The sequence below is a fragment of the Chlamydotis macqueenii genome, chromosome 3 (assembly GCF_036417535.1).
Source record: "Chlamydotis macqueenii isolate bChlMac1 chromosome 3, bChlMac1.mat, whole genome shotgun sequence".
In the NCBI taxonomy this organism is placed as follows: Eukaryota; Metazoa; Chordata; class Aves; order Otidiformes; family Otididae; genus Chlamydotis; species Chlamydotis macqueenii.
Genome location: NC_141558.1, coordinates 107193318 through 107217974, shown reverse-complemented (window position 1 = coordinate 107217974; position 24657 = coordinate 107193318). Strand labels below are relative to the sequence as shown.

General features: G+C 46.4%; 1 protein-coding gene and 1 long non-coding RNA gene across 2 annotated transcripts; one reads left to right on the top strand and one right to left on the bottom strand.

The window, feature by feature from the left end:
- Window positions 1–538: 538 nt before the first annotated feature.
- On the top strand, window positions 539–13035 carry ZC3H12D (zinc finger CCCH-type containing 12D). The gene is made up of 5 exons (XM_010122185.2): window positions 539–2997; window positions 7702–7841; window positions 8648–8882; window positions 10617–10723; window positions 11423–13035. The coding sequence occupies exons 1-5, from the start codon at window positions 2615–2617 to the stop codon at window positions 12454–12456; spliced, it is 1899 nt and encodes a 632-aa protein (XP_010120487.2). The 5' UTR covers window positions 539–2614; the 3' UTR covers window positions 12457–13035.
- LOC147601392 (uncharacterized) lies at window positions 6269–23546 on the bottom strand. Its single transcript, XR_015258123.1, has 3 exons — window positions 23232–23546; window positions 13035–13159; window positions 6269–7925 (listed from the first exon to the last, which is right to left on the bottom strand). It is a non-coding gene; the product is annotated as an uncharacterized LOC147601392 (long non-coding RNA).
- Between the last annotated feature and the right edge of the window lie 1111 nt (window positions 23547–24657).

Sequence of the window (24657 nt, the reverse complement as noted above, 5' to 3'; positions counted from 1 at the left end):
AGGATGTTGCTGGTGATGGCTGATACTGCACCGTGTCAACCCCAGGCAGCAACCCAGAACCCAGTGTTTCCCGTTAGTTGCCCCAGCTCACGAAGCCGAAGGGTGCACGGAAGCCTTGTAAATGCTGCCGCTGTGTGCCAGGATGCAGAGCATGCAGATCTGGACCACGAGCTCAGGGCTTCCTGGGATGGGGCTGGAAAAGTGATGGGGTGAGCCGCCTTCATCCAGCAGCACATGCTCGCGTGTGCTGCTGCTGCTGGGGCTGCGAGGTGCACGCCGCGAGACAGGTGTGGCCTCTGCACCCTCTGCAGCTGGAAAGCTGTCTGGTAAAATCCTGAAGGATTGAATTGAACCTACTTTCTGATTAAATCCAGGACAGACATACACATACAGCATGATGCTAATGTGGGACATTTATATATACATATATATATATATAAAGTATTAGAATAGATAGAAGTACAGGTTTAAAAAATAATAGTAATAGATACTAAGATATATATTAAATATTTTCTTTTCAACCCGAGGACAGAGAACAACTAAAATTTTTCATTTACAACAATTTGTTCAAATAATCTAGACATAAACCCAAGTCAAGTAGTAGATGTTAAGTGTTTGGAGCCACTGACCACATACCTGGAAGCAGTTTGCCACATCGCTAGCCCAGACGTGACAGCTTCAGCTATATTCAGGTACAAAGATACAGGAATGGATTTCAGTTCAGAGAGCATTATTTCAAAGATGGGAACCCATTTCAGTAATGAAAAGGCAAGCAAATACCTTTTCATACTCAGTCCATGAACTAAAACCAAAGATTAAATGTATAAACTGCTACACTTGTGGAACACCCTGTGAGGAAAACCAGCCAAGCCCACTGGGTAAAATAAGCAACATTTTGGTTTAGATGATAGAAAAATACACATGGTAACTGCTTTCCTCTCATGTGTATGACATACTTAAGATTTTTTTTTTATTTTAGTGATGCTATTTGTTACTCTATTAAGAGTGTCAGTTTTCTTCCATAGAATAATACCTGAAAGTTATAAGGCTACGTAGAAAAGTAAAGGTCAAAGTTGTATGAGGTGAGGTGAGATTAATAACTAATTATCAGGTTTTCCTGCTGAACTAATCAGTTTTAAATTAACTGAACCCCGTGCAGATTTCTTCCCCGTAGCCTGAGGAGTCCTTAATGCCTTGGGGAGGAGCTGCACTTAGGCTCCACTCCCGTCTCCCTGTCTCCAGTCCCTTGGTGCCTTCCTCCAGGCGGTTTTGGCTTCTGAGGCCCTGGGGTGGCCCACTGCTGGGCAGGGAGCGGCATGCAGGGTGGGCTGGGAAGGGGAGCTGGTGGGTGCAATGCGGTTATGGCTCTGGGCTCATCATGGAGGTCGTTGTTGGGTCAGTTAATTCTGCGTCATTTGCTGGCTGCAATTAGTGAAGGGAAGAGGGCCGCCCTTACATCCTACATATGGGTAGGTGAACCACTCACAGCTTTTGTCCAGGTAGCACCAGTAATTGCAGACATGTGGAGAGAGAAGCTTTGGTGAAAGCGTGCCAATGGTGACCCAAGATGTTTGGCTTGATGGATGAGCAGTCACCTCATATGTCCTGCTCTCATCACGCTGGTTGGGCTGAAGCATCTCTGGGATGCCTGCAGATGCTGTCCATCACCTTCATTTATATTCAGAGAAGCAGTTTGCTTTTTGAAAGCTTCTGGGGCAGTGGTAGACCAGAAACGTAAACAGTGCAGTTCTGGAGAATCTTGAAGTAGATTTCTGCTACTTCTGCACACTCATTTCTGAATTAGCAGTTTCTCTCGACAATAAATCTAAGTGAAATTGAAACCGCTTTTCAGAGTGCCTGCTTCCAACCGCTGCCCCAGCAGCTTTCAAAAAACAAGCCACTTCTCTGAATATAAAAACCCTCACTGAAACAGCGAATAACAGGAAAAGAGTAAGTCAGGCATCATCGGAACAGATGAGTGAGAGAATTTCATAAGGTATGTCTGCGTATACACAACCAGAAACACACTAGGAAAGACAAAACTATAAAAAAAAATGTCCAGAGTTCCCAGTTACTTTGCAAACAACACACTTCCTCAAAAATCACTCCATGAAGTTTGCTATGCTTGTTGAGTTGCTATGACATCTGAGCTCATCCAACAGCATTCAACAGATTTTTATCTGTGGCTCACAAACCACACTGAGCAAATAGAAAATCCCCGGTTACACTGGCTTTTATATCATTTCCTGTGAGATAAGGCCGAAGAACCAGCTTACGCATACAGCGCGTCAGGGTACAGGCAGGCTTGCATCGCTCGTGAAGTGGGATGACACCTGTCTGACATAACACCTGGAGAGAGACAAACATCACGCATGGCACTCCAGTGCTTTTATAAATAAGAGTGGACAGGAAAAATGTTGAAATGTTGCGAGAAGACCAGACAGTCTCTTCAGCTGATCAGACTGTCTTTTTGCTGTGCACTAGGTAAATAACTGAGATGGCACATTCTTCCTTAACACTTGCATTTTGTTGTTTCTAGACTTTCCCTCTCCTGAAGCTGATGCCTGTTGGACAAGACTGGGACGACAGGAGCACTGGGTTTAGAGGAACGTAAATGCCTGCGAAGATGGCACTGGCCAGTTCACTTTCTAACAAGCCAGGGCCACCACAGTCCAGAAAAATTTCTACGGCAGGGGTGGAAGTGCACCAGAGCAAGCTGGATTTTTTCTGCAAGCTGGGCTATGGTAAGCAGGACGTCTGTAATGTGCTCGAGAACCTGGGCCAAGAGGCGCTGGAGGATGATGTCCTGAAAGAGCTGATTCGAATGGGGAGCAAACCTCAAGCTCTGGAGAACCAGACTCAACCTTCCCCACTAAAACTTGTTGCCCGTGGATCATGTAGCACCTCATCAGGGTCAAAGTGGCTTGGAGAAGATGACAGTGATTCTTCTGATCACTTGAGACCCATTGTGATCGATGGCAGCAATGTTGCAATGAGGTAAGCTCTGTTTCCTAAAAGGGGTCTCTCTCTTCTTCTGAAGCTTTTGAATTTCAAAGCTGATGGCTTGAAGTATGTTTGCTCTTCAGATGAGAAGCACATTGATGTATTTGATGTATAATGTGTGAACCAGCACTTATTCCTGTTCTTTGGCTGAGGCACAGCTTTTAGGGACCTGCTGTCTCTATGCCCATAAACACGCACACCAAATGCAATCACTGGCTCGCTCTGCGGTTTGACCTTTTATACGTCGACAGCGAGTTAACCACTGCTGTTTATGGCAGCATGATTCAGCAGCTCTCTCTGCCTTTTAGTTCACCATTGATCATTTCTTGCCTTTTCAAATGGGTACCTAGGATCTCTAAGCCTGTATGCTGAGGTGTTTCCAGGAAAAACTGATGAACAGACAGAACAGCCAAGCTAACCTGAGGAGGAGAGGGTGGAAGAGGGCTTCCTTCTTTGGTTAGCTTTGGTGTGAGGTGAGATGAGACCACATCCCCTCTGCTTAGAGGGCAAAGGGGACAAGCACATCCAGAGCAACTGGTGACTAAGCCAATTATGCCATCTTCTGGATGAAGGGAGAAAACCCATCTGAAAACAAGGGGTTTCTTGCTCACGAGGATTGAGAAATGCACAAAAGAGCAAAATTGCTTAGCCTTGGCTGGACCATGAGGATCTTTCACCCTAGACCCTCCTTAGGGTGTCCTTCTCGCCTCTCTGTGAAAGAAACGAGCACCCCGTTCAGGCAGAGTGTCTGAGCTGAACACGTACCCTTTCATCGTGTTGGGGCAATACTACCCCTGTCTGGCCATGTACTCCGTTCTCGGGGCACAACTTTGTCCTCACCAATTTACCAGGGCTTTTTTAGAGCACGTAGAGGTGGACAAGGCAGAGAACAGTGTTTTTTCCAAGATGGTAGAAGATGTATGCTTGCCACTGAGCAGGAGGCCCAGAGTAGGTTGGAGGCTAATGAGACAGTGCACGGTTTGAGCTTGGAGTACTCTGGGAAAGCTCCGAGATCATCCCGCTATGCCTGTCCGTGCATGGGCACTTGCTAGACAGAGATTGTTTAAAACAAATGTCATTACAGGTATGTGCAGCAGACGGCTTAAGCTAGCATATCACATTGCTTTCCTAGACCACATGCCCACCTAAATGGGTTTTCAAGAAGCCACCCATGCTTCTGGCATGTAAAATTTAAAATTTTTGTAGAATAATTTCCAAAATGTGAGCCCAAGAGATGTTTTCCTGATAGACTATTGAAGACTGGTGTTCTGCCATGTGTTCCTCATCTTTCACCTAAAGGAATTAGAGCAATGTGAATTACTTTTGACTTTCAGAAAGGCAAAGTTTTTACAGCTCTTCTCAGACATCCCAAACCTCTATCTTGATAAAGTTAAAGATGACTTGGATGATAGAGAAGACGAACTTGTGAGTTCAGTTCGTACTGAATGTATGCAGCCAGGAAGGAGCTGCTTTCCTCTCCTGGATGCCTTTCAGAGTGGTGCTGAATGGCATTTACTGCAGCTAATGGGATGGGCTTGGTGAGTGCTTTTGGTATCCTCATTTTAATTTTTCTGGTTTGCTGCTGTCAGATGGAGAAGGGCTGTTTGCAGAAGTCAGGGAAAAGGGATGTTAGGCTTCCTTGCCAGGAAAACATCATCATCATAATCAAAACTGGTAACTGTAAAAATGCGGGAGAAGTAGCAGTTTAGGGATGAAGCTATTAAAAAGTTGAAGCTTGGAGAGGCAGTTGCCTATGTGGAGAAAAGCATCTTGAGCATTTGTGTTTCTGTCTTGGGACTGGTGTTTTCTGGAGTATTTCAGAGTTGGCATTGAGGGCTCACTGTGGGGTGCAAGGTTTTGCAAAGGATGTACATGCCCCAGGGTAGTAAAGCGAATGAGTGATGTGGCAGTTTCCAGTCATCAATCAGCACGTTCATAGAAACGGAATGGAAAATAACCCTGCCTTCAGGCAATCTCACTACTCAGATGTCTCAGTGCACTTTGCGTTTCCATCAGATGTAATTAAGAAACCTAGCTCTCTGCCAGCCTATCCATGGGAAGTGGGCAGGAGGGTTTAGCAAGGCTAGTGCTAGTTCTCCTTGTGAACAGAGAAGGACTTGTGGGCGATGTGGTGGTTCGAGGCTGTCTTGGGCATAATGATCATGAAACGATAGAGTTTTCAATTCCTGGAGAAGTATGGAGGAGAAATTAAATTCTCAGACAAGTAAGGAGGCAGGTCAGCAGAACTGTTACCTTGGACTTATGGAGGGCAGACTTTGGCCTGTTTAGGGGCCTGGTTGGCAGAGTCCCTTGGGAGGCAGTCCTGAAGGGCAAAGGAGTCCAGGAAGGCTGGTCATTCTTCAGGAAGGAAATATTAAAGGCCTAGGAGCAGGCCATCCCCATGTGCTGAAAGATGAGCCAGCAGAGAAGAAGATTGGCCTGGCTGAGCAGAGAGCTTTGGCTGGAACTCAGATGAAAAAAAAGAAGTTTATGACCTTTGAAAGCGGCAGGCAACTCAGGAGGACTGCAAGGGTGTGGTGAGGTGGAGATGAGGCCATTCACAGATTTCAAAAGAAGTAGTTTTGACTAAACTTCTCCTCAAAGGGGTTGGAATTGCATAATTGAAAAAGGAATCACATCATGCTAATTATGTATTAATTGCCTGAGTCACAGCCAGGCCAAATTGCTGCTCTGGTACCCTATTGCTGGCAGGAGGGAGAGAGATGGGACTGAGTCACAGTCCATGTACTGGGTGCGTGGGAAAGGTGACTGACAGGAGCCAATCTGTTGTCAGGCAACACAAATTCACCATGCAGGAGAATGTAAAGCTTTGAAGGCCCTGCTCCATTGCACGGCAGATGTTGGTGTCCAGTTGTGCCGACACGGCAGCGCACCGTGTGTGTACACATTTTAGATACATGGTCCCCAGCTTTGGCTGTAGCAATGTAGCTGCTTGTCCTTTCGGCCAAATTTCTTGTGCTTGAGTGCTTTACCTTCCGCACTGGAGCTACATCTAAAATGACTTTCCTAACGCTGACAGGGTGTTACACATGAGTAAGTCAATGTTAAAGTAGAACTGTTGTTGAACTTTGTTTGAGTCGTGGCATTAAAGATGTACCTAAACCTCCTTTGAAAGGCAGTTATCTGAAAAAGAAGTCACCTGAACTTTCAGTTCACCTGTCCAGGTGACTTTATTCCTAGCCTGGGGAGATCCTATCCCTCAAAACCAAGCAATGCAACTGTCCTGGAATGCAGATTAGATATGTCGAGCACTTCAGACCATTTATTATTGTTTGTTTTTGTTTTTGTTTTTGTTTTTAAGACTTCCTGTTGCCTGGGTATCTATTAATAAACAACCAGGTTTCTTCCTCCAAATTTTACTATTTTTCATTTGTGGTCACCATTCCAGAACTGAAATTTTTATTAGGTGTAAAATGGAGTTTTGGTTATGAGGCTGATGTAGGCAGAATCTAGACATGAATTCCTGGGGGATGGTGGGAAAAGAGGCATTTAAGGCTGCGGCATCGTCCCCAACTGGTCCGTCACTGCAGGAAGGTGTAGTAACTGAGAGCCGAGAGAGTCACTTACAAGCATGTTTTGCAAGAGGTGAAAGTGTGAGTGAGGCTGTGGTGATATTGTACAGAAAGCTCAAAGTACAAGGATGAGGTTTCTGTAGAGACTGTGAGGGCATTTATCCATTTTTAGGAGCTTTGTGTGGAGTTTATTTTTGTTTCCTTGCACACAGGTAGTCAACAAATTACCTTCCTTTGCACGTCCACTGCACTGCAGTCAAGTTTCAGATAAGAGAATGACAAGCAGTAACAAGTTTCCATATTGGGGGGGGGGGGGGGGGGCGGAACGGACTTAGGAAGGATATCATCCCTAGTTGTTTTTCTTCAGGTTGTTTTCTGTGTCTTGCTCTGAATATTACTAATTCTCCAGAACCCGCCTTGCCTGCATCAGCTGCAGCGCCTGTCCTAGGGCTTTCCTACCTCTTTGTGCAACCAAGACAAAATCCTCCAACTAGGGCAAGATGAAGATGAGTTTGAAGTGTCTGTGGCCATCTCCACTGAGGTCTTACCCATTTTCTGGTGTCCTGGGTTAGGTTCTCTTATTCCCATCCTGCCTCTCACAGTTTTCCTTCCCCCATAGTTTGACTGCTGTTTCCAAAAGAGGTTGGCAGCTGAATGACCTGCAGTCACATTTGCAGGCACTTCAGCCATTAAATTCCCTAATGTTACCACGGAAGAAAAAAAAAATAAAAAAAAAAAAAATCCCCACATTTTGTTTCTCACAGGAGAGCCTCATGGGCTTCTGCTCATGCTGGAAGACATTCTCCGTCCTCAAACCATTAGCAGACAAGGCACTTGAAGGGTCCAACAGATTAAGATCTAGGCCCCAAGTCCTTCCAGACACAGATGCCAGAAAGAGGCTTGGGTAGCAGGCAGGTCATGGAAGTCAAGGATGGGATACATATATATTTAAGTAACCAAACTGCTTCAGATAACAAGTTTTGGGTTCTGCTGGAGGTGGTTACTTGAATCTGTCCAAGCAGGAGACTCTGCCAGGTTCTTTTCTCAGAAACTAGTGAGTGACACAAAAGCTGTTTGTTTTGCCTTTCCATAACTGTCTAAGTTAAAGAGAACTGTAAGCTTCCTAAAAGCTTCGCCTCACCATCCTTTTCCTTTTTTTTTATAGCCATGGAAACAAAGAGGTATTCTCCTGCTGGGGGATCCAGCTGGCAGTGGACTGGTTTCGAGAGAGGGGACACACGTATATCAAGGTTTTTGTCCCACTCTGGAGAAGGGAGCCCCCTCGACAGGACAGTCCCATTGCAGGTAGGTCACCGTCCTGGGCATAATTTGTCAACAACTAGGTGCAGTTTGAAGACAGGGGTGTGAAGAGTCTGGTACAGTTTTGGCCTGTAAAGACAAGCACAGTGCAAGTTGTATATCAGGTTCCCATCACCTAAATTAGTCATTAATTTACTGCTGCACCCTCCTGGCTAGCAGCTAAAACTGCTTACCAGGCTTTGTTACACTGCTTTAAGCCTTCAGCTTTGCAAGCACGAGCTGCTGCCAGCTGAGTTAAAGGAGGAGTCTGACAGCTCACAACGAGTCTGCAGCAATTTTATGGCCAGCCAGGAGATGATGACATCGTTGCACGTGTTATCCAAAGGTGGCGTTCTCCAAAACGTTCACTACTGCCTGGCTCTAGGTTTCTAGCACATAGAATCATAGAATAGTTAGGGTTGGAAGGTGCCTTTAGAAGTCATCTAGTCCAACCCCCCTGCAAGGAGCAGGGACATCTCCAAGCAGCTCAAGTTGCTCAGAGCCTCATCCAACCTGACCTTGAACGTTTCCAGGGATGGAACACCCACCACCTCTCTGGGCAAACTGTGCCAGTGTTCTACCACCCTCATTTATTTTTTTTTTTTTCTTAACATCTAATCTAAATCTATCTGTCTCTGTTTTGAAACCATTACCCCTAATCCTGTCACAACAGGCCCTACTGAAGAGTCTCTCCCTGTCTTTCCTGTAGGCCCCCCTTAGGTATTGGAAGACTGCTACACCTGGTCATTATTAATTGATTAGTTTAATCTTTTTAATACATTTTTTTTCCCTTCTGGCAACCACCCTACCAGATCAGCACATTCTTGAAGAGCTTGAAAAGCAATCGATCCTTGTGTACACCCCGTCCCGGAAGGTGAAAGGCAAGAGGGTTGTTTGCTACGATGATCGTTATATAGTGAAAGTTGCTTATGAGAAAGATGGAGTCATTGTTTCCAATGACCATTACCGGGATCTCCAGAATGAAAACCCCGAGTGGAAATGGTTTATTGAGCAGCGACTACTCATGTACTCTTTTGTCAGTAACAGGTAAGAGACAGTTGTTGCTAAATAATCTTGAATTTCAACATCATGGGTCAAGTTAGCCTCACCATCGATGCACCTCCTACCAGTAGCAGAGCACATCAGCCTTTTTTCTGAAAGGAATTTACTGCAACCTTTCTTATAATCTCATTTCTTTAATTCTGCTCCCTCAGCTTTGGTCTTAAACCCCCCATGTCACTCTCCAATGAACTTCTTTATTCGAATTTGTGACCAGCTTTGCTTCTTTCCAATCCAAACTGAGATGTTAAACCAAGGCTTGGTATTTTTAAATTTCTATTTTCTACAAGAAACAGAATGAGATCCGTGAGGGGAGGCTGGCTATCTGGCAGTATTTTTAATTCCCTTTCAAGACAGTACAGCACTTTTTCCTATGCTTTTGTAATCATAACTTTCTAGAAGAACAGAGATGAGAAGTTGGTCTCTCTGGCCCTTAACCATCCCCATTGGAGAAGGTGTTCATCATAGCCCTTGCACCGTGCCTGCGAGGCTGAGCTGTGCGCTCCTCATCTGTACACACTAACCTTGTCCGAGTTTCCTAGCAGCAGAGGTGTCTATAACTATCAGTACGGCTGGGAAAATGCACTTGGAGACATCCAGTGCGCATGGACAAGTTGGGAGCAGAGAAGCCGCCTCACGTAGCAGCACTTTCTGTGGGTCAGGGTGGAGACTTGGCTCTCCCACCACCAAAACTGGCACTTCAGTTTCCTTGTAACGTTGTTCACAGAAATGCAGTCACTGAACATCAGCATACTGTATTTCTTGAAGCTCCAGTCCATGAGCTCCAACTGTCCACAGGCTGCTTCCCTAGTTACTAATGGGTTACAAACATTTATATGATATTTTCCTTCCTGTTTCATAGGGATTGCCAGACCTTTTCAGAGCCCTTCCCTCAGAAAGTCTAGCTATACTGTGAAGCCCGTTCGAATAGTTTGAGCAGGACCTTCTTGCACAGCTTTGGGAACCTCCCTAAAACCACAGCCTGAAGTTGGAGGTTCCAGTCCCATTATGTTCCAGTCCCAAATTCCTTGTGTGCCTCCCTTCCCCTCCTGCCCATGACTGCCTTCATCCAACAGAGAGTTGTTCCATGGGTGGGTGTGGTGCAGATCAATTTGTGAACAAGATGTTAATCATTTTTCTTCCTGAAGCATTGCATTCAGGTACTGGCATAGAAGAATAAACAGTTTTATCTGAGCATTTTGCAGGCCTTGTAGCAGGAAGCCTTTACCAAATCCTTGAAAAAAAGGCTGGGCTTATTTAGCACACAACGTGCATGATCAGCTGTAGCTCTGAATTAACTGCTGGCTTTTTAATCCTTATTCTCCTATGAGTATTTAGTAAGAGAAAAGCGAGTTTGCTGTGGAAGGGAGATGATGGTGAGGATTGCAGTGCTGGAACCACAGAACAGTTTGCTGCTGCCTCAGACAAAAAGGAAGCAATGCTGCAATGGCTGGGCCGGCCAGAGCTACGCCAAGCCACAAGGCCTTTCCAGTTGTCTTAAGTTATTAGGAAAAAGCAACAACTCCATGAAGCTGAAGCATTGCTGTCTTGGCAGGCAGGAGAGCACTGTGGCTAGTAACACGGCCTGACTCCTGAAGGCCAGGCCACAAAAGGATCACAAGGATTTTTCTGCCCTCACCTTGTGCCACAAGCTCTGATGGCACTTTATCTCCAAAAGCTCGAGGTGTTTTTGTTACCTCTATGACTGTTTTCCTTTTTCAGGTTTATGCCTCCTGATGATCCATTAGGCCGGCATGGACCCACCCTTAATAACTTCCTCAGCAAAAAGCCAGTGCTTCCTGAACCAAAATGGCAGCCTTGCCCCTATGGTAGGTTTCTCCCCATTATATGAACTGCCACCCCTCTTCCTCCTGCCTCTTGCTTCCCAATGGCGCGTTCCTTCAGCCAAGGGCAAGCGCCGTTGCCACGTGCCATCCTGCTGCGTGTGGTAGGGACTCAGGTCTGGGCTGCTCAAACGTGTGACCTTTTTTCCCTCCTCTCCTGCCTAAGTGGCTTCAGCCTCAGCAAAGGTGGCAGCTCTTTGTGGCTCCTCCATCCTCCCCTGCATCCAGGCACTGCAGCTGTACTGACCCCCACAGCCTGCATATGCATTCCACTTTGCGGAAAGAACTTGGGAAAGGCCACCCAAACACTTCCCCCCCCTCCGCTCCCAAGAGCTTTCCAGGAACGTGGCCGTTTCTCAGAGGTAAATCCCATTTTTTAAAGCGATCCTTTGGAGCAGCAAGCCTCCCAGCCCACGGAGTGCAGCTACCGGAACATAGATGAATTTCAGATCCTTCCGAAATAGCAGAAACTTCCTTTCACTGCTGCTTCACCCTGCTATTTAGGTCAGCGGTATTTAAATCTGGGGTCAAAAGTACTGAACTGGAAAACAGCACTTCCCCTCTTTGCTGCTTGCCCTCACCCCACCCCTGCGATTGCACCATGGCAGCAGGAGAAGTGATGAGCGTGTTAATGGACATTGGTGCTAGCACCAACATCATGTTTGATTTTTTTGACTCTTTCAGGTAAAAAATGCACCTATGGCAATAAATGCAAATTTTACCACCCAGAGAGATCACATCAAGCTCAGCTCTCGGTTGCTGATGAGCTCAGGGCCAAAATAAAGGTCCCGTTAAGCTCGGGGAAAGAGGAGGAGCAGCGTAACCGCTCACTGTACAGGATGGGAGGAGAGCCTGCACTGCCTGATGTCCGCGCAGAAACGCTGCGAGAAGCCAGCGGCTGCGCAGGGCCCTCCTGCTACCCAGGGTGGTCTCAGGGGATCAGTCCTGAGCAGCCATGCAGCACCTGGGCTGGTGGCCCCAGTGCTGACCTGGGGCTGGACCAGCGGTTGCTACAACCAGAGCCCCTGCGAGACCAGCTGTTCCTGGAGAAGATGTCAGCGCTGTCCATCGGTGACGACACGTGCAGTTACCATCGGTCCATACCTGTCTCTCAGGACAGAGAGGTGATGGAGAGCCCTCATCACCACGGGGACTTCAGGCACAACCCATACTTGCTCCATCACCCCCATAGCTTGGACTGCACCTGCCTCCCGGGATGCCCTTTCCAGCACAGGACACTCCCTCCCGTGCCAGGTGGGATGGGCCCAGACTGCAGCTGGCCTCCAGAGTGCTGCAGCAGCCACAGGGTGGGTCAGAGGAGCCGCTATCTTCCTGACAGTGCTCAGCACAAACAGGTTCTGGAGACTCAGCACTGTGTTTTGCCACAGTCTGCAGCTGTCCCCCCTGACCCACTCCACTTGTATGGCGAGCACCAGCTGCACAGTTTCCCCAGCCGGCCCCCCCGGCAGCCCTTTCTGTTAGACTCCAGCAACGGACTGGGCTTCTTCCAGAAAGCCCATGCTTACCCTGATGCCTCTTACAGTGACTACTGGCCTACCCCAGCTGCAAGGCCACCCTCTGCCCAGCAAGCGAACATACATAGGGAGCTGTGCTCCCTTTTCCCTTACGGCGAGGTGAACCACATCATGGCTTTGTACCCCGATATCAAGGATATTGCTAGCTTGACTTTACTGATTCAAAGGCACAGGAACTTGTGAAGCCTCCAGATCAAGCCTTTCCCTAGAAGCACAAGTCCTGGGTCAAAACAATGCTACTCTGAGGCTTAACGAAGCATTATTAAAGGGCTTTGTGGCAAGGGTTAGAGCTGTTCCAGGAGAACAAGTCTAAGCATCGACCAGCTATGTCGCATGGGGTGTCAAGTTGAGGCAAAGGCTGCTGTTCACTGCAGTGGGATCTCATTCACCACCTGTGGAAGTGAATGAGTGAATGGGAAAGCTCAGGGTAACTGGGCTGTCAGTATTTGAACCTTGCTGGTGACAGGGTTCAGGATGGCAGAGATCTTCAATGATGCCTTGAAATGCTAGACATGTTTGTAAAGTTCAACTACCACAAAAGAACCATGTTCCATGGCCTCCAGTAAAGGGCTCTCCATAGACCCTTCCCCCTCAACAACTTGCTCAGGTAGCATCAAAAGTAATTTGGCCTATTTCTCCTAACCCAGGGCTGCGGTCCCTGCTAGAAGGCATCTTTGGGTCCATATTGTTGGGCCTGTATCAGCAAACTTTCACGTGAACGCAGTGTCACTAGCAGAGGCGGTGGAGGTACACCAGAGCACCTGAAGGTAGCTGCAGGCACATTTCTCAGGGATCATGCACGACGTCAGTCAAATCATGGAAGTCATCTTCAGTGTAAGTCCTGATGTGGACTGAGGCCTCAGGGTTGTTAACTCAAAAAAGAAACCTAGATGATGACAAGGAAAAGAAAAAAAAAAAAAGCTTCAAAGTACCAAATAAAAAAAACTATTGTTGACTTAACCCTTAACTACCAAATGTGGTCCCACAATACAATTATACAGCTGATTGATGATTGCAAGCATTTAAACTGTGTTCTGTTGGGACATGGTTGATTTTCAGTAAGCTGTAAAGCTACTAACCTCTGCATTATTCCACTGAATTCTTCAGGCTATAATTCCACTACCAAGGTTGATCCTGAAGGTTTTTGGCATTATACCAAAGTTTAAGTATGTCAGTATGACATGTTTTGAAAATGCTTTAACACATTATAAAATGGTTATCTAGAACACTTTGTTCTGAATAATTTTTTTTTCTTTTTTTTTTTGTTTATTCTTATTTTTTTTTCCCATTCTTTCGCTTAGCGCTGATGCTTCATAAAGCCCAGCATTCAGGTGGGATTTACAAACCCTCTGACCCCGCAGTATCTCCGTTAGGTTCTTCTCTGAAGTGCAATCGGTGATGTTGTTCCCAGGCAGGAATTAAACATGGCTCTCACTGACAACACTGAATTATCTTGCTTTCTTTCACAAGGGTGACTAAGGAGTAGTAATTTAGCTTCAGTGACATATTATCACATGATGCATTTTTTTTTTAAAAGAAACCACCAGCAGCTTTTTTTTTTTTTTTTTGAATCTTCAGGAAATAAGTATAGTATAGCAGTTCAATCTCTTATAGCTGTGTGGTTGGCTCCAAGAAATTATAATTTGGAGTTTGGAGGTATGATTTATCTTCACAGAACATGACATTTTTTTCCATACCTCATGAATTTTCTATGAATTACAATATATAACACACCTGGATCACCAGAATGGCTTATAAATTTATCCACTGAGTATTACATAAAGATTAGAAGTTACATTAAAAGAAAAGTATGGAATAAATTCCCTGTGAAACGCTTTGAGAAGTACTTGGGATCTACAGCCATCGCTGGTTGCGCTGAAATACACCACGGAACCAACCCCGGGACACTTCATGGGTCAAATGCCTCTGTTGTGCCCATGCAAGGCCAGGCGCAGTGGCTTGCCTACCAGCCTGTGCCAGAGCTTTCCCAGCTGCTGCTGTACACGTATCTACTGCTGCGCACACACATTTACTGCTGCACACACATACACAGTCGCAGAGAAAGTGCGATGCAGCGTGGAAAAATACTTTCCGCATACTTTAACAGAGCAAGTCCCAAATGGCAGCATTCATAAAGGATGCACACAGCAGCGGAGCGAGACATAACTGTACATGTCAACATTTATTTTTATGTCTGGAATGTACGTTACATATTTTAACACAGAAAGCATTTAAAATCTATAGGAAAACTGGCACGCTGCCTTTACACAGTGCCCTCGGCTTGCTGGAGACATGTGCATACACTTTTCTCCTTTTCCTTTGAGGATGCACAGGAATTTGGTGGTTGTTCAAAACCCTCTCTTGATGTTTAATGGTTTGTTTTTCTTTCATTTCTGTCTTATTTACTGGGGAATCTTCCAGTAAAACACATAGAATGTGCAGTCTGCTGAGAAAGTGCCTGAGAAAATAAATCAGGCGGTGGTGCTAAACAGAACTTGATTTCTCTTGGCTCTTCTGCTCACCCGAGGGTTTTTTCTCATGGAGCTTTTGTTGGAAGGGCAGCTCAGCAGCAGTGCTGTGTCACTGCCTGCTCGCGAGGAACTCTGCCGCTGGCCCAGAGCCCACACTGAGCACAGACCCTTGTGTTATTTCACCACCGCGCAAGCATCTGGGGCTCAGGGGTTTCTGCACTTTTACAGTCTTATACGCTTTCCAGGACAGGAGGATTTCTTCTTGGCTTTGTCAGCTCCTGGGGTAAGGGAAGGGGCTGCTAACAGAAGGGAGGTGGCAGCTTTTGCACAGGCAGGGCTGTTGCTCATTGATATCTCTGCTGAGATGCTTTTGAGTCCAGCTCTCACTGCCAAATTGAAAACGAATCCATAAATCCTAACAGGCTCGGAAAGCCCTTGATGTTTGCTTTTTGGTTGTCAAGACTCTTTTTAGAAGAAGCTGGAAGCAGTGGGACCAATCCTACAGAAGATGAGCTGCTTTCCTAAGAGAGACTTACAGAGTTGTCAAGGTCATGTCAAGATTTAAAAAAAAGAAAAAAAAAGAGTAACAAAAGAGAATTCTTTTCCCTTCTCTGCTCTCACTCTGTAGATAACAATCTTGCTCTGTATCAAACACTTGTATTTGCCGAATAGTCTGAGAAGTTTTGCTAATATTTTCATTCACTTCTAAGAGCTGGCACAATTTATAAGCAAACATTTGAACTAATCACAAACAACTCACTAGAACAAACAGGCTTCACGGCTTTCCTCCTTAAAAGCATTGCATTGCTCTGGAAAAACAAGCAAGCCCTGTACTTCACCAAGCACGACAGACTACCTCTGCAAGTGAAAAAAAAAAACAAACCCAAAGCCTCTGGTGAAAGCCTTTAACAGACAGACTCCTACTCCAGCATGAGTACTTTATGTACACACAGGTACTTTCCACAGATATCTCTAACATAACAACTGAGATACTATCTTTCACCTTTTGCATGGACTTTCCCTGTGCCAGGAGTGGGAACATCTCAGTTTTACTCCTGGAGCCGTAACTCACCCACTCCGCCACCGTAAGCCCTTTGCTCCTCTGCCTCAGGGTGCGCCTGCTCTGCGTTCCCTCACATCTATACAAGACCGCCATAGCATTCACCTCCTACGTGCTGGTGGGACTGGGATGCTTTGAACTCCTGAGAAGAATATAATATTACAGCACCACTTGTCATTTGTGTTATTAAGAGAGTGCTATGACTCGCAATCGATAGTGAAAGGATTTTTATAGCGTTTCAGCCGCACCCCCTCTCTGCCCCAAGTTGGGCTCACTGCCTTGGAGTCTCGCAGCAGGCTCGAAGGAACTCTTTAGTAAGACATACTGATGTGCTGACTTGGCAAGTGCAGCCAGAATGGATGTAAAAAAGGAGGAAAGCTGTGATCACGGCGATTTGTGGGGACAGCACACGCAAGGCAGCAAGCCAGAAAGTCAGGGCAATGCAGGCAGGGCTGGCAGGCCTTTGATCGCAGGAAGGAAATTAGATGATGTGCCTCTGCCAATGAACGGCGGCATCAGAATTGCTCAGCATAACTGCACCACCGCCAGCTCCTCTTTGACTTTCCCTTGTATCACACAGTTTCTTCAGCTTTCCTAAACTTTTCTACACATTTTTTTTTTTTCTCCTGTTATCAGTGGGCTCAGGATTTCCATTGCACTCTCTATGGAGTGGATCTCCATGCTTCCCCATCCCAACCCCTCTCCTTCCACCTCCAAAAAACCACACGCCCCTACCCACTGCCACCCCAAACTCTTGTTCTGTGCTCCCTTTGCTTCCCTGCTCCCTCCCCACCCCAGGCACTCAACTCCTCCCTTGCTGTGCCACCTACTACTCCAGCTCAAGCCCAGACAGCAGCCTCTCTCTCTCCATTCATCCCTATCCTCCACCTGAAGGTTTTTTTTTTCCTGAAGTTTCTTTTGTCTTTTTATTTTCTTTTGTCTTTTTCTTGTCTTTTTTTTTTTTTCTGTTGACATAGACTGCTTTAGCCTGGCAGAGATCTGATATGCTCAGGCTGTTTTCCCATCACGTAGTCTTCCTAGCAAAAGCTATTTAGGGAAGGAAACAGAGGCAAAGTCACATTCACAGGTGCTTGTGCTGACTTCCTATAGCTTTTTATTCTCTAATGTTAAAATTGGATGCTAGCAGACACTCAGCCACCACACGCTCTTAACTACCTTAACTTCTACTGTAAAAGCAACTGTTGTGGTTTTGTTTAGTGAGGGGGGGCCTAAGGTGGTAGCTTCTGTAGGAAACTGCTAGAAGTTGCTCCTCTTTGTTCAGGGGACTTGGCCGGGCCTAGGGCGGACCCGCTGCTGGCCAAGGCTGAGCCAATTGGTAGCAGAATGTCCCATGATAACGCCTCTGCGATAACGTATTTAAGAAGGGGAAAACAGAAAAAAAAAAGAGGGAAGAGAAGATGTGAAGAAGCTGAGCGGGGGCAGAGGCACAGAGAGGGAGGCTCAGGCCTCATGGGCCTTGCAGGCCTCACCCTCTGGCCTCTCGCCAGGCAGCCGACTGGGCCCAACTCGGCCCGGCCTGGCTGCGAGAAGTGGAGAGGAGATGAGATGGATGATGTGAAGAGATTCTGAGAGGCGTCTGCCAGCCTGTTGTGAAGAACTTTTCTTGTGTGAGAAACAGCTGCAGACGCCAAGTAATGCAGCTCCTGCCCAAGATTCCCCTGCAGCCTGTGGTGACGACCGTGGTGGAGCAGGTTGTCCCCCTGCAGCCCATGGAGGTCCACGGAGGAGCAGAGATCCACTTGGAGTCCGTGAAGGACCCCGTACCGGGGGAGGTGGATGCCTGAAGGAGGCTGTGGCCCATGGAGGGCCCGCTGGGGCAGCCGTTCTGGAGAGACTGAACTCCTTGGAAGAGAAATGACCCATGCGGGAGCAGTTTCATGAAGGACTGTGGCCCCTGGGAGGGACCCCACAACGGAGCAGGGGAGGAACGTGGGGAGTTCTTCCCCTGACCATGAAGCAGCGGCGTAAAACAACGCATGATGAACTGACTGCAACCCCCATTCCCTCTTCCCCCCTGTGCTGCTGGGGGTGGGGAAGGCAGTAGAGATAACGTTAAGCTTGGGAAGAGGGAGGGGTGGAGGGAGGTTATCTTGTTCTCTGTCTCAGTATCCTGCTGTTTGTAGTAATAAATGAATAGTTTTCCTCAAGTCGAGTCTGTTTCGCCCGTAACGGTAACTTTAAGGATTTCTCCCTGTCCTTATCTCAAACCTCAAGCTGTTTTTCTTATATTATCTCTCCCTATTCTCTCAGAGGGTGGGGGGAGTGAGAGAGAGACTGCGTAGTCTGGTCCCGATGGGGAGCTGAACTACGACAGCAACATTCATCCTTCACGTACCACCACCAAGACGGGACATTTGAGGGAATTACTAATGCTACTGGTTTCATACAGAAGACAAGCGGGCATTAGGACACTGAATAAAACCATAAACTAGAAGCGGGTAGCAAAACATGGATGGCAAAAACCAGTCAATCTGGACAAATGGAAATAAGTTCTCTCTTAAAATACCAAAATGGTATTAAGTAAAATTAAAGGAATGTAGGGCTGGTAGAAGCAAGTACGTTACGCATGGTATGATAAACCTGGGAAAGGTGCTGCTGTGCAAAGCAAGATTGAAAAGGGTGGCTGCCACCCATCCGCACCCTTGCCCCACTGAGCAAAGCACGGTCCAGCTCTCCTGTGACTGTCAGCTTGCTGAATTTCATAGCTGTAATTTAATAACTGCAAAGACTCCAAACAAGTGAGAATCCCACTAAATAAGGAGCGGTATCAACTATAGTAACTGAATGGACTACAGTGTTGAACACAAAGACAAGACAAAGATAATGACAGTGTCTGGTGATTTGGTTTCCAGATTAAATTGAGTTTTATTACAGGAATAACGTTCTGCTCGCATTGTCGGCAGAAGAGCTGCAGAGTGACGAGAACTGCCTAACAGGACCAAAGAGCAACCAACACTTGCTAAGGGGGTGGCAGGAGAAGCAGAGAGGAACATGCTGGCTTTTACCATGTGAAATGGTAAATGGGAAAATGCACTTCATAAATAAAACCGTGTTCTGCAGCTCCAGGGAAGCCAAAAGCATAAATGCCACAGTAGCCTGGCACAGGGTGCCGTCCGTCCATCCGATCCCTGCTCCAAAAGCGGTGCTAAAGAAATTTGCAGTAAGGAAGCAAACTTCACTATGATTTGTTATTGCCAAAAAATACACAGCCGTTGGCAGAAAATTATAAATGTTACTCAAAACTATCATTGGAATGAGAAATACTGAGTTCTCCCCACAGGAGGTCCTGTTAGGAAGAGACTGAAGGGAATACAGAAGCTTGTAAAAATGTTATTTCCAGCAGGGAAACATTCTCAGAGAAGAGCTTCAGCATCTGAATATCCTTTTGCTCACAGCGTAATATATGACATGTGGTGGATTTGGAGGTCTGGCTTCACTTAAAGAAGCAGATGGAAGATCTTTAAACCTTTAGAGCATCTTTCTTAGGTTACATAAGTCATAGTTAAGCCTTGCAGAGGAGGAAAAAAAAAGTGACTATCAATTTAAGCTGAAGTCAAAATAACAATATTGTCAAAAAAAAAAAAAAGAGGCAGAGAATTCAAGTTCTAGATGAGTACAAAGTAGAAAAAAATACTCTCTGGGGCTTATTTCTGTTCATGTTTTATGATATTGATATGCAACTGGGGATGGCATTTTGGAGACACTGGTTTAGGTCACCCTCTGCACTTTGCTTTTTGATGTTTTAATGTTTGTATTTGTCCAAGGGAGCTTAAGGAAGAACTGTTGAAAAAAAAGGTATAAACAGCCAAGGGGAATGCTTCTAGGAAATGTCTAGCAACTGACATCTCTAAGACATACACTAATGACACATTTTTAAAAAACACGATGGCCAAGTCCACCACAAGGTGTCAATGTGGTAGCACTGGAAAGAGGATTTGCTGCTGCAGGATTTGCCAAGCCAGTCCCATCCCCTCGCACAAACCCCATCAGCTGGGGCTGCCTGCACTCCATCCCTACGTCGAACAGAACGGACACCACGGCAGGCGCTGGAGGGCTGTGTGGCGGAGTTTCGGCTCCACTCAGCACCAAGACAGCCTTGCCTGGGCCTCCGGGCCAGAGAGGCTCTTGGAGGTTGAAAAACAAACAAACAAACAAACAAAACAACCAACAAAACAAACAACACAAACAAAACAAACCAAATTTACTTGTGTACCCACACCAGCTGAACCCATTCTGCTACCTTCCACTAGCTGCTGCTTCGCACACAGGGCTGAAACACGCTGCGTCATTAAGCGTTTACACAGCATCTTTACTTTAGCATGTGTTCAACGTCAGACGGTCTTAGAAGCTGCAGCCCCATGTCAGACCATGGAGTAGTGAGAGCCAAACTGTGCATCACCTGAATAACGGGCTTCAGAAAGGGGGCATTTTTACAGAATCCACCCTTTATTCTGTCTTTTTACTCCCCCCTCACCTGAGGCTCAAGCGATGGCTGCCTGACCTCGGCGGCTCAGGATTTATCTTGGCCAGGGCCCAGGCGCTGCTGCCAGGCTTCCCTTTCAGGGCAGCAGCCCTGGGAAAGTCACTCGGGGTTAAGTTTAGAGTTCCAGGTTGGCACATTCTTAACGCGAGCCAAAAATAAGTGTGAATGGGGATCAATTTTATGAATTTGCTGAGCTGCCAATTATATTTTAAAGCTGAAATCTGAAACTCGGTTGGCCAATTGGATAAGTATCACAGTCGACCCTTAGACAGAAATTAATTGGGAAAACACTTTCTCTTCGAGTCCAGAGAGCGTTGCCTTACAAACCTTATCTCTGAAGTCTTTCCAGGTGTCCTTTGGACATTATTGGTCAATCTGAACACTGGGGATTTTAGCTCCTCAATCAAGAGTTAGGCAGATAGACAACAAGTATGCCAGGCATGGAACCGTACGGCAGCATTAAGTGTGTGTGGGGGGGAAGCTTCTTCCAAAGCAATTCAAAACGCCACAATTTCCTATTGTGTTCCTTTTACACCCTCTTTCCTTGCACTTTTGGGGAGGGGGTCACCACAGCTGTACCATTGCCCAAGGCCAGGGAGCTGGCTTGTGCACCCACAACTCCATAAAATAAAATTCTCCGCTAGCCAGGCAGAGGCTGGATGTGCAGCACCGCGCATACAGGCCTGAGCTCGCAGCTATCCGAAACCTGCTCGCAGCCTTGTTTCTAAGCTTCTTGCCAGAGACAGAAATAGCCCCCTTGGGTCCAGCATCACCAGCGCACCAACAACACTGGCTTGCAAGGCAGAGTTTCCTGAGCCTCTTGACAGACTCTGTATTTGCCCATGGGCCAGCAGATGATTCCCAGGGCTGTACCATCCGCACATTCAGGCCTGCTTTAAGTGCTGCATCTGCGGTGGCCAGCTCTTGGCTTTCAGGGCTCGAAATGCAGGCTTTTTCCTGTTCTGGAGAACATAGTTTGTCCCATTTCAAGGCAGAACTGCATCACAGCCATTAGGAATAATATCACAAAAGTTACACATGCTTTCTGGACTCTATCATATATACTGTCAAATAATAATAAAAAAAAAAAAGACATCCCCATTCTTCTTGCACAGCTTCCAAAGCAAATCTTCCAGAGGACACAGACAACGTTAGGACGTGTACGTGTTACACGGCACTGATACACAGCTGGGACCTGAAAGGCTCCACAACCCAGGCTGCACACAGGGTTTTGCTGTAACATCCCCAGGGGTGCCACTGTGGCCCTGCCCAGAAAGGCTGCTCTTGGCTACGTGGCGTTCGAAGCGCAGGGTAGTCTGCACGGAAAGCCGCACACAGCTGAAAGCAAAGGTTCCCACAGGCTGGCCTTGATGTGATCCTGAATGAAGCAGGGAACACCGGCTCCTCTCCTGCCTGCCCAGGCATCAGACATCTCTCTGTGGGGTCAAGAGCACAATAAAACATTGCTAGCTCTGGGTTGGCTCAGAAGCTCATGTGCGTTACATCAAGCCCTGCGCTGTCAAAAACGCGAGCAGGAAAGTCAAGAAAGCGTGAGAAAATAGACAGTTTGGGAGCTCCCTGTGCCCGTACCATAGTATAAACCCCTCACAGCACTGCAGCAGGCTTACCTGCTCTGGACTGGAAAGGGCTAAAACAGCAGGGAAAGCAAACTCCATAAACCCAGATATCAGAGGCTGATGAAAAAAACATCTGGAAAAGTTCAGCAAGCGTGCTGGCTTGTGTTACCGCTTGAGGACACGCAGAGAGAACTCACTCTGCCTTTGTCCTGGCAGCTAGCAGGCATCCCCTCAAACCACCAAATGAGAAAATAAAAATCCAGAAGCACCCAACAAAAACTGCAGGTATGGAGCTCCTTTTGTAGCTAAATACCATAGGGCAGAGCTTCAGGGCGGAGAATACCAGAGAAAGCAAGCTCTTCCAAACACGAGCGTTGGCGGTTGCTTTAGAGGATCACACGGGAGCTGCTAACAGATGACTAACGACAGGCAAACCAAGCCTCTGAGCAATGCAGTTTATGCCACCCGCCTCAGGCCCGTATCCACAACTGCTTCACTGTATTTTTACTCATTGGTCTTTTGTAAGTTTGGAGTTAATTGTTTCTACTCTTAAAAAAAACCCAACCAACCAACCAATTTGGTTATGGCAGTAACAGCAGAATCCAATTGTGCTGTGAAATGAGCTGTGCCACCTTTCTGAGACCTGGGTAGAGTCATACAATCAGAATTCAGGAAAAAAAAAAATCAACACTCGATAACATCTTAGAAGCCCTTCCACACTAGTCAGAAAATGGCAGCTGTGACCAGATGATGGTCAGATGATGGGCAGTGCTGAGAACAGCCATTCCGCGTCACCCCCAGGGAGGATGTGCCACTCCGAAGCCGGCGCACAGGATTGAGAGACCATTAATAGCTCCAGCGAGAATGGGAGCATCGCAGAGTACAACCCTGTAACCTAGTAACGAGGAAAATTCCAGCTGGAGGGGGTGATGCAATCCCTGGTCCGAAGCATCACTAATGCACTTGGTCTTAAAGTCTCATGAGATGAATTTCACATGTGAAATTAAAAGATATGAAGTGAGTTGTAATCAGCACATAGCCTACCACCTCTGGGGCAGTAGTAGAACTAAGAAAAGTGGTTTAACAACCAAAAGCATGGTTGCCATGGGGTAGCAGACTGACGTTCAAGTGAGACCTAGATGCTGACTCAAGTCTTGAACTAAATCACCATATGCAACCAAAAATCAGTAGGGTCAATCCTGATGTCAGGATACAAGTATTGGTCCAGGAAAATAATAGGATTAAAAAGATAGGAGAGTATAAAACAAGCGCAAGAAAATGAAAACCAACATGAAGCAATAGATCAGGAGATGGATAATATACTTTTTCACAAAATTACGTAAGACCTACCTTTACACATTACTTCCACCTAGAACACGGCTGGGCTCTTGAAGTGGGAAGGAAGCTTCTGAGGACAGCGTCACATGGCACAGCTATGCCTGACAGCTGTTTTGGGTGCAACAGTAAATCACGTGAATACTAAAGTATTTCTCTCCATCACCTCCTTCCTCTGTTGCCTCAGGAAGCATTAGGAACTGGAACGCATCACAGTCGCCTTGAAAAACGGTCAAGTCTGTTTTTCAGAGCAAAACTACTGATAAGTTTGGAGGGTGGAGCTTGATGGCCAGGGTTGTGGGGCTGGCAGGAAAGCCCTCCCTGGTGAGATCCACTGGGGCGGCTGTAGAGTTCATTAACAAAAAGAAACTGAGCCTCAGCCCTTGCTAACTGGCTGCTCCCAGACCAGAAGTGAAGCTCGTAGGGGCAGAACAGCAGCCAGGCAGCACAGCACTTGGTTTCCTTAGGGGTTCAAAAAGCCTACGCAATTTAATTTAAAAGTCTCAAGCTCAGCAGAAAAAAACCGTCGCATTACTAATAATTATTAAAGGGGGAAAGCTTTTGTCATGTTCTTCAGCTCAAGAAACACTAACATGACATTATTTTCTTTCTCATGTGCAGGGCAGCTGTGCCAAGGGTTAGGAAATTACACTGCATTTTTTTTTTTTTTTCTCTCTGAAGTACAGCAGTAGCTCAGTTGCACTGGGATAGCATGAACCTCCAGTACACAGCCCCACTTCTTGAAAACTTTAACACGCAGGAACATGGATAGAATATGAGAACACAGGTATGCACCTTCAAATGCTTTCACAATCGCAGGATAATTGCACGAAAGACACTGCAAAAGCGAGAAAGGTCTTACTGCCACTGTGGAACAGCTAGACGAGGACCTGTGCCACTTTCTCCAAACGACCGAACAAGTCTGTGACGCAGCATCAAACCACATTCAGACTTCATCCTCTCTTGGACAGCAATTTTAATCTGTAGAATTTGGCTACCAAAAAGTGATTCTCGCAGAGAGAAAAGATGCCGCATGACAATCTCTTCATAATTGCGTCAGGTATCTCTGAGGGAAGACAGTATTTTCTTTCCTCAGATTGTATTTAAATTCGATTTCTGGACACAAAAGACAGAGGGAAGGACAAGGCTCGTGAAAGAAAATAAAAGACACATCCACAGTTTTAATCCGAATTTTCACTGCAGCTACCGGATAGCTGCAACTAAACATAGGAAATCTGGCTTGAGTGGTTGTTCAAGTCTCTAATTAGAGGGGGAAAAAAAAAAGCTGAAAAGACAAAGACAGAGGCAAAGACAGGGACAGAGATGAATGAGGGCACAGGGAACAGGAAAATCTTGGGTTCACATTCTGCACACTGCCCAGAGCAGATCTGCCACGTCATCAGAGCAGAGCACCCTTTAGAAAGGGAGCCAGTGACA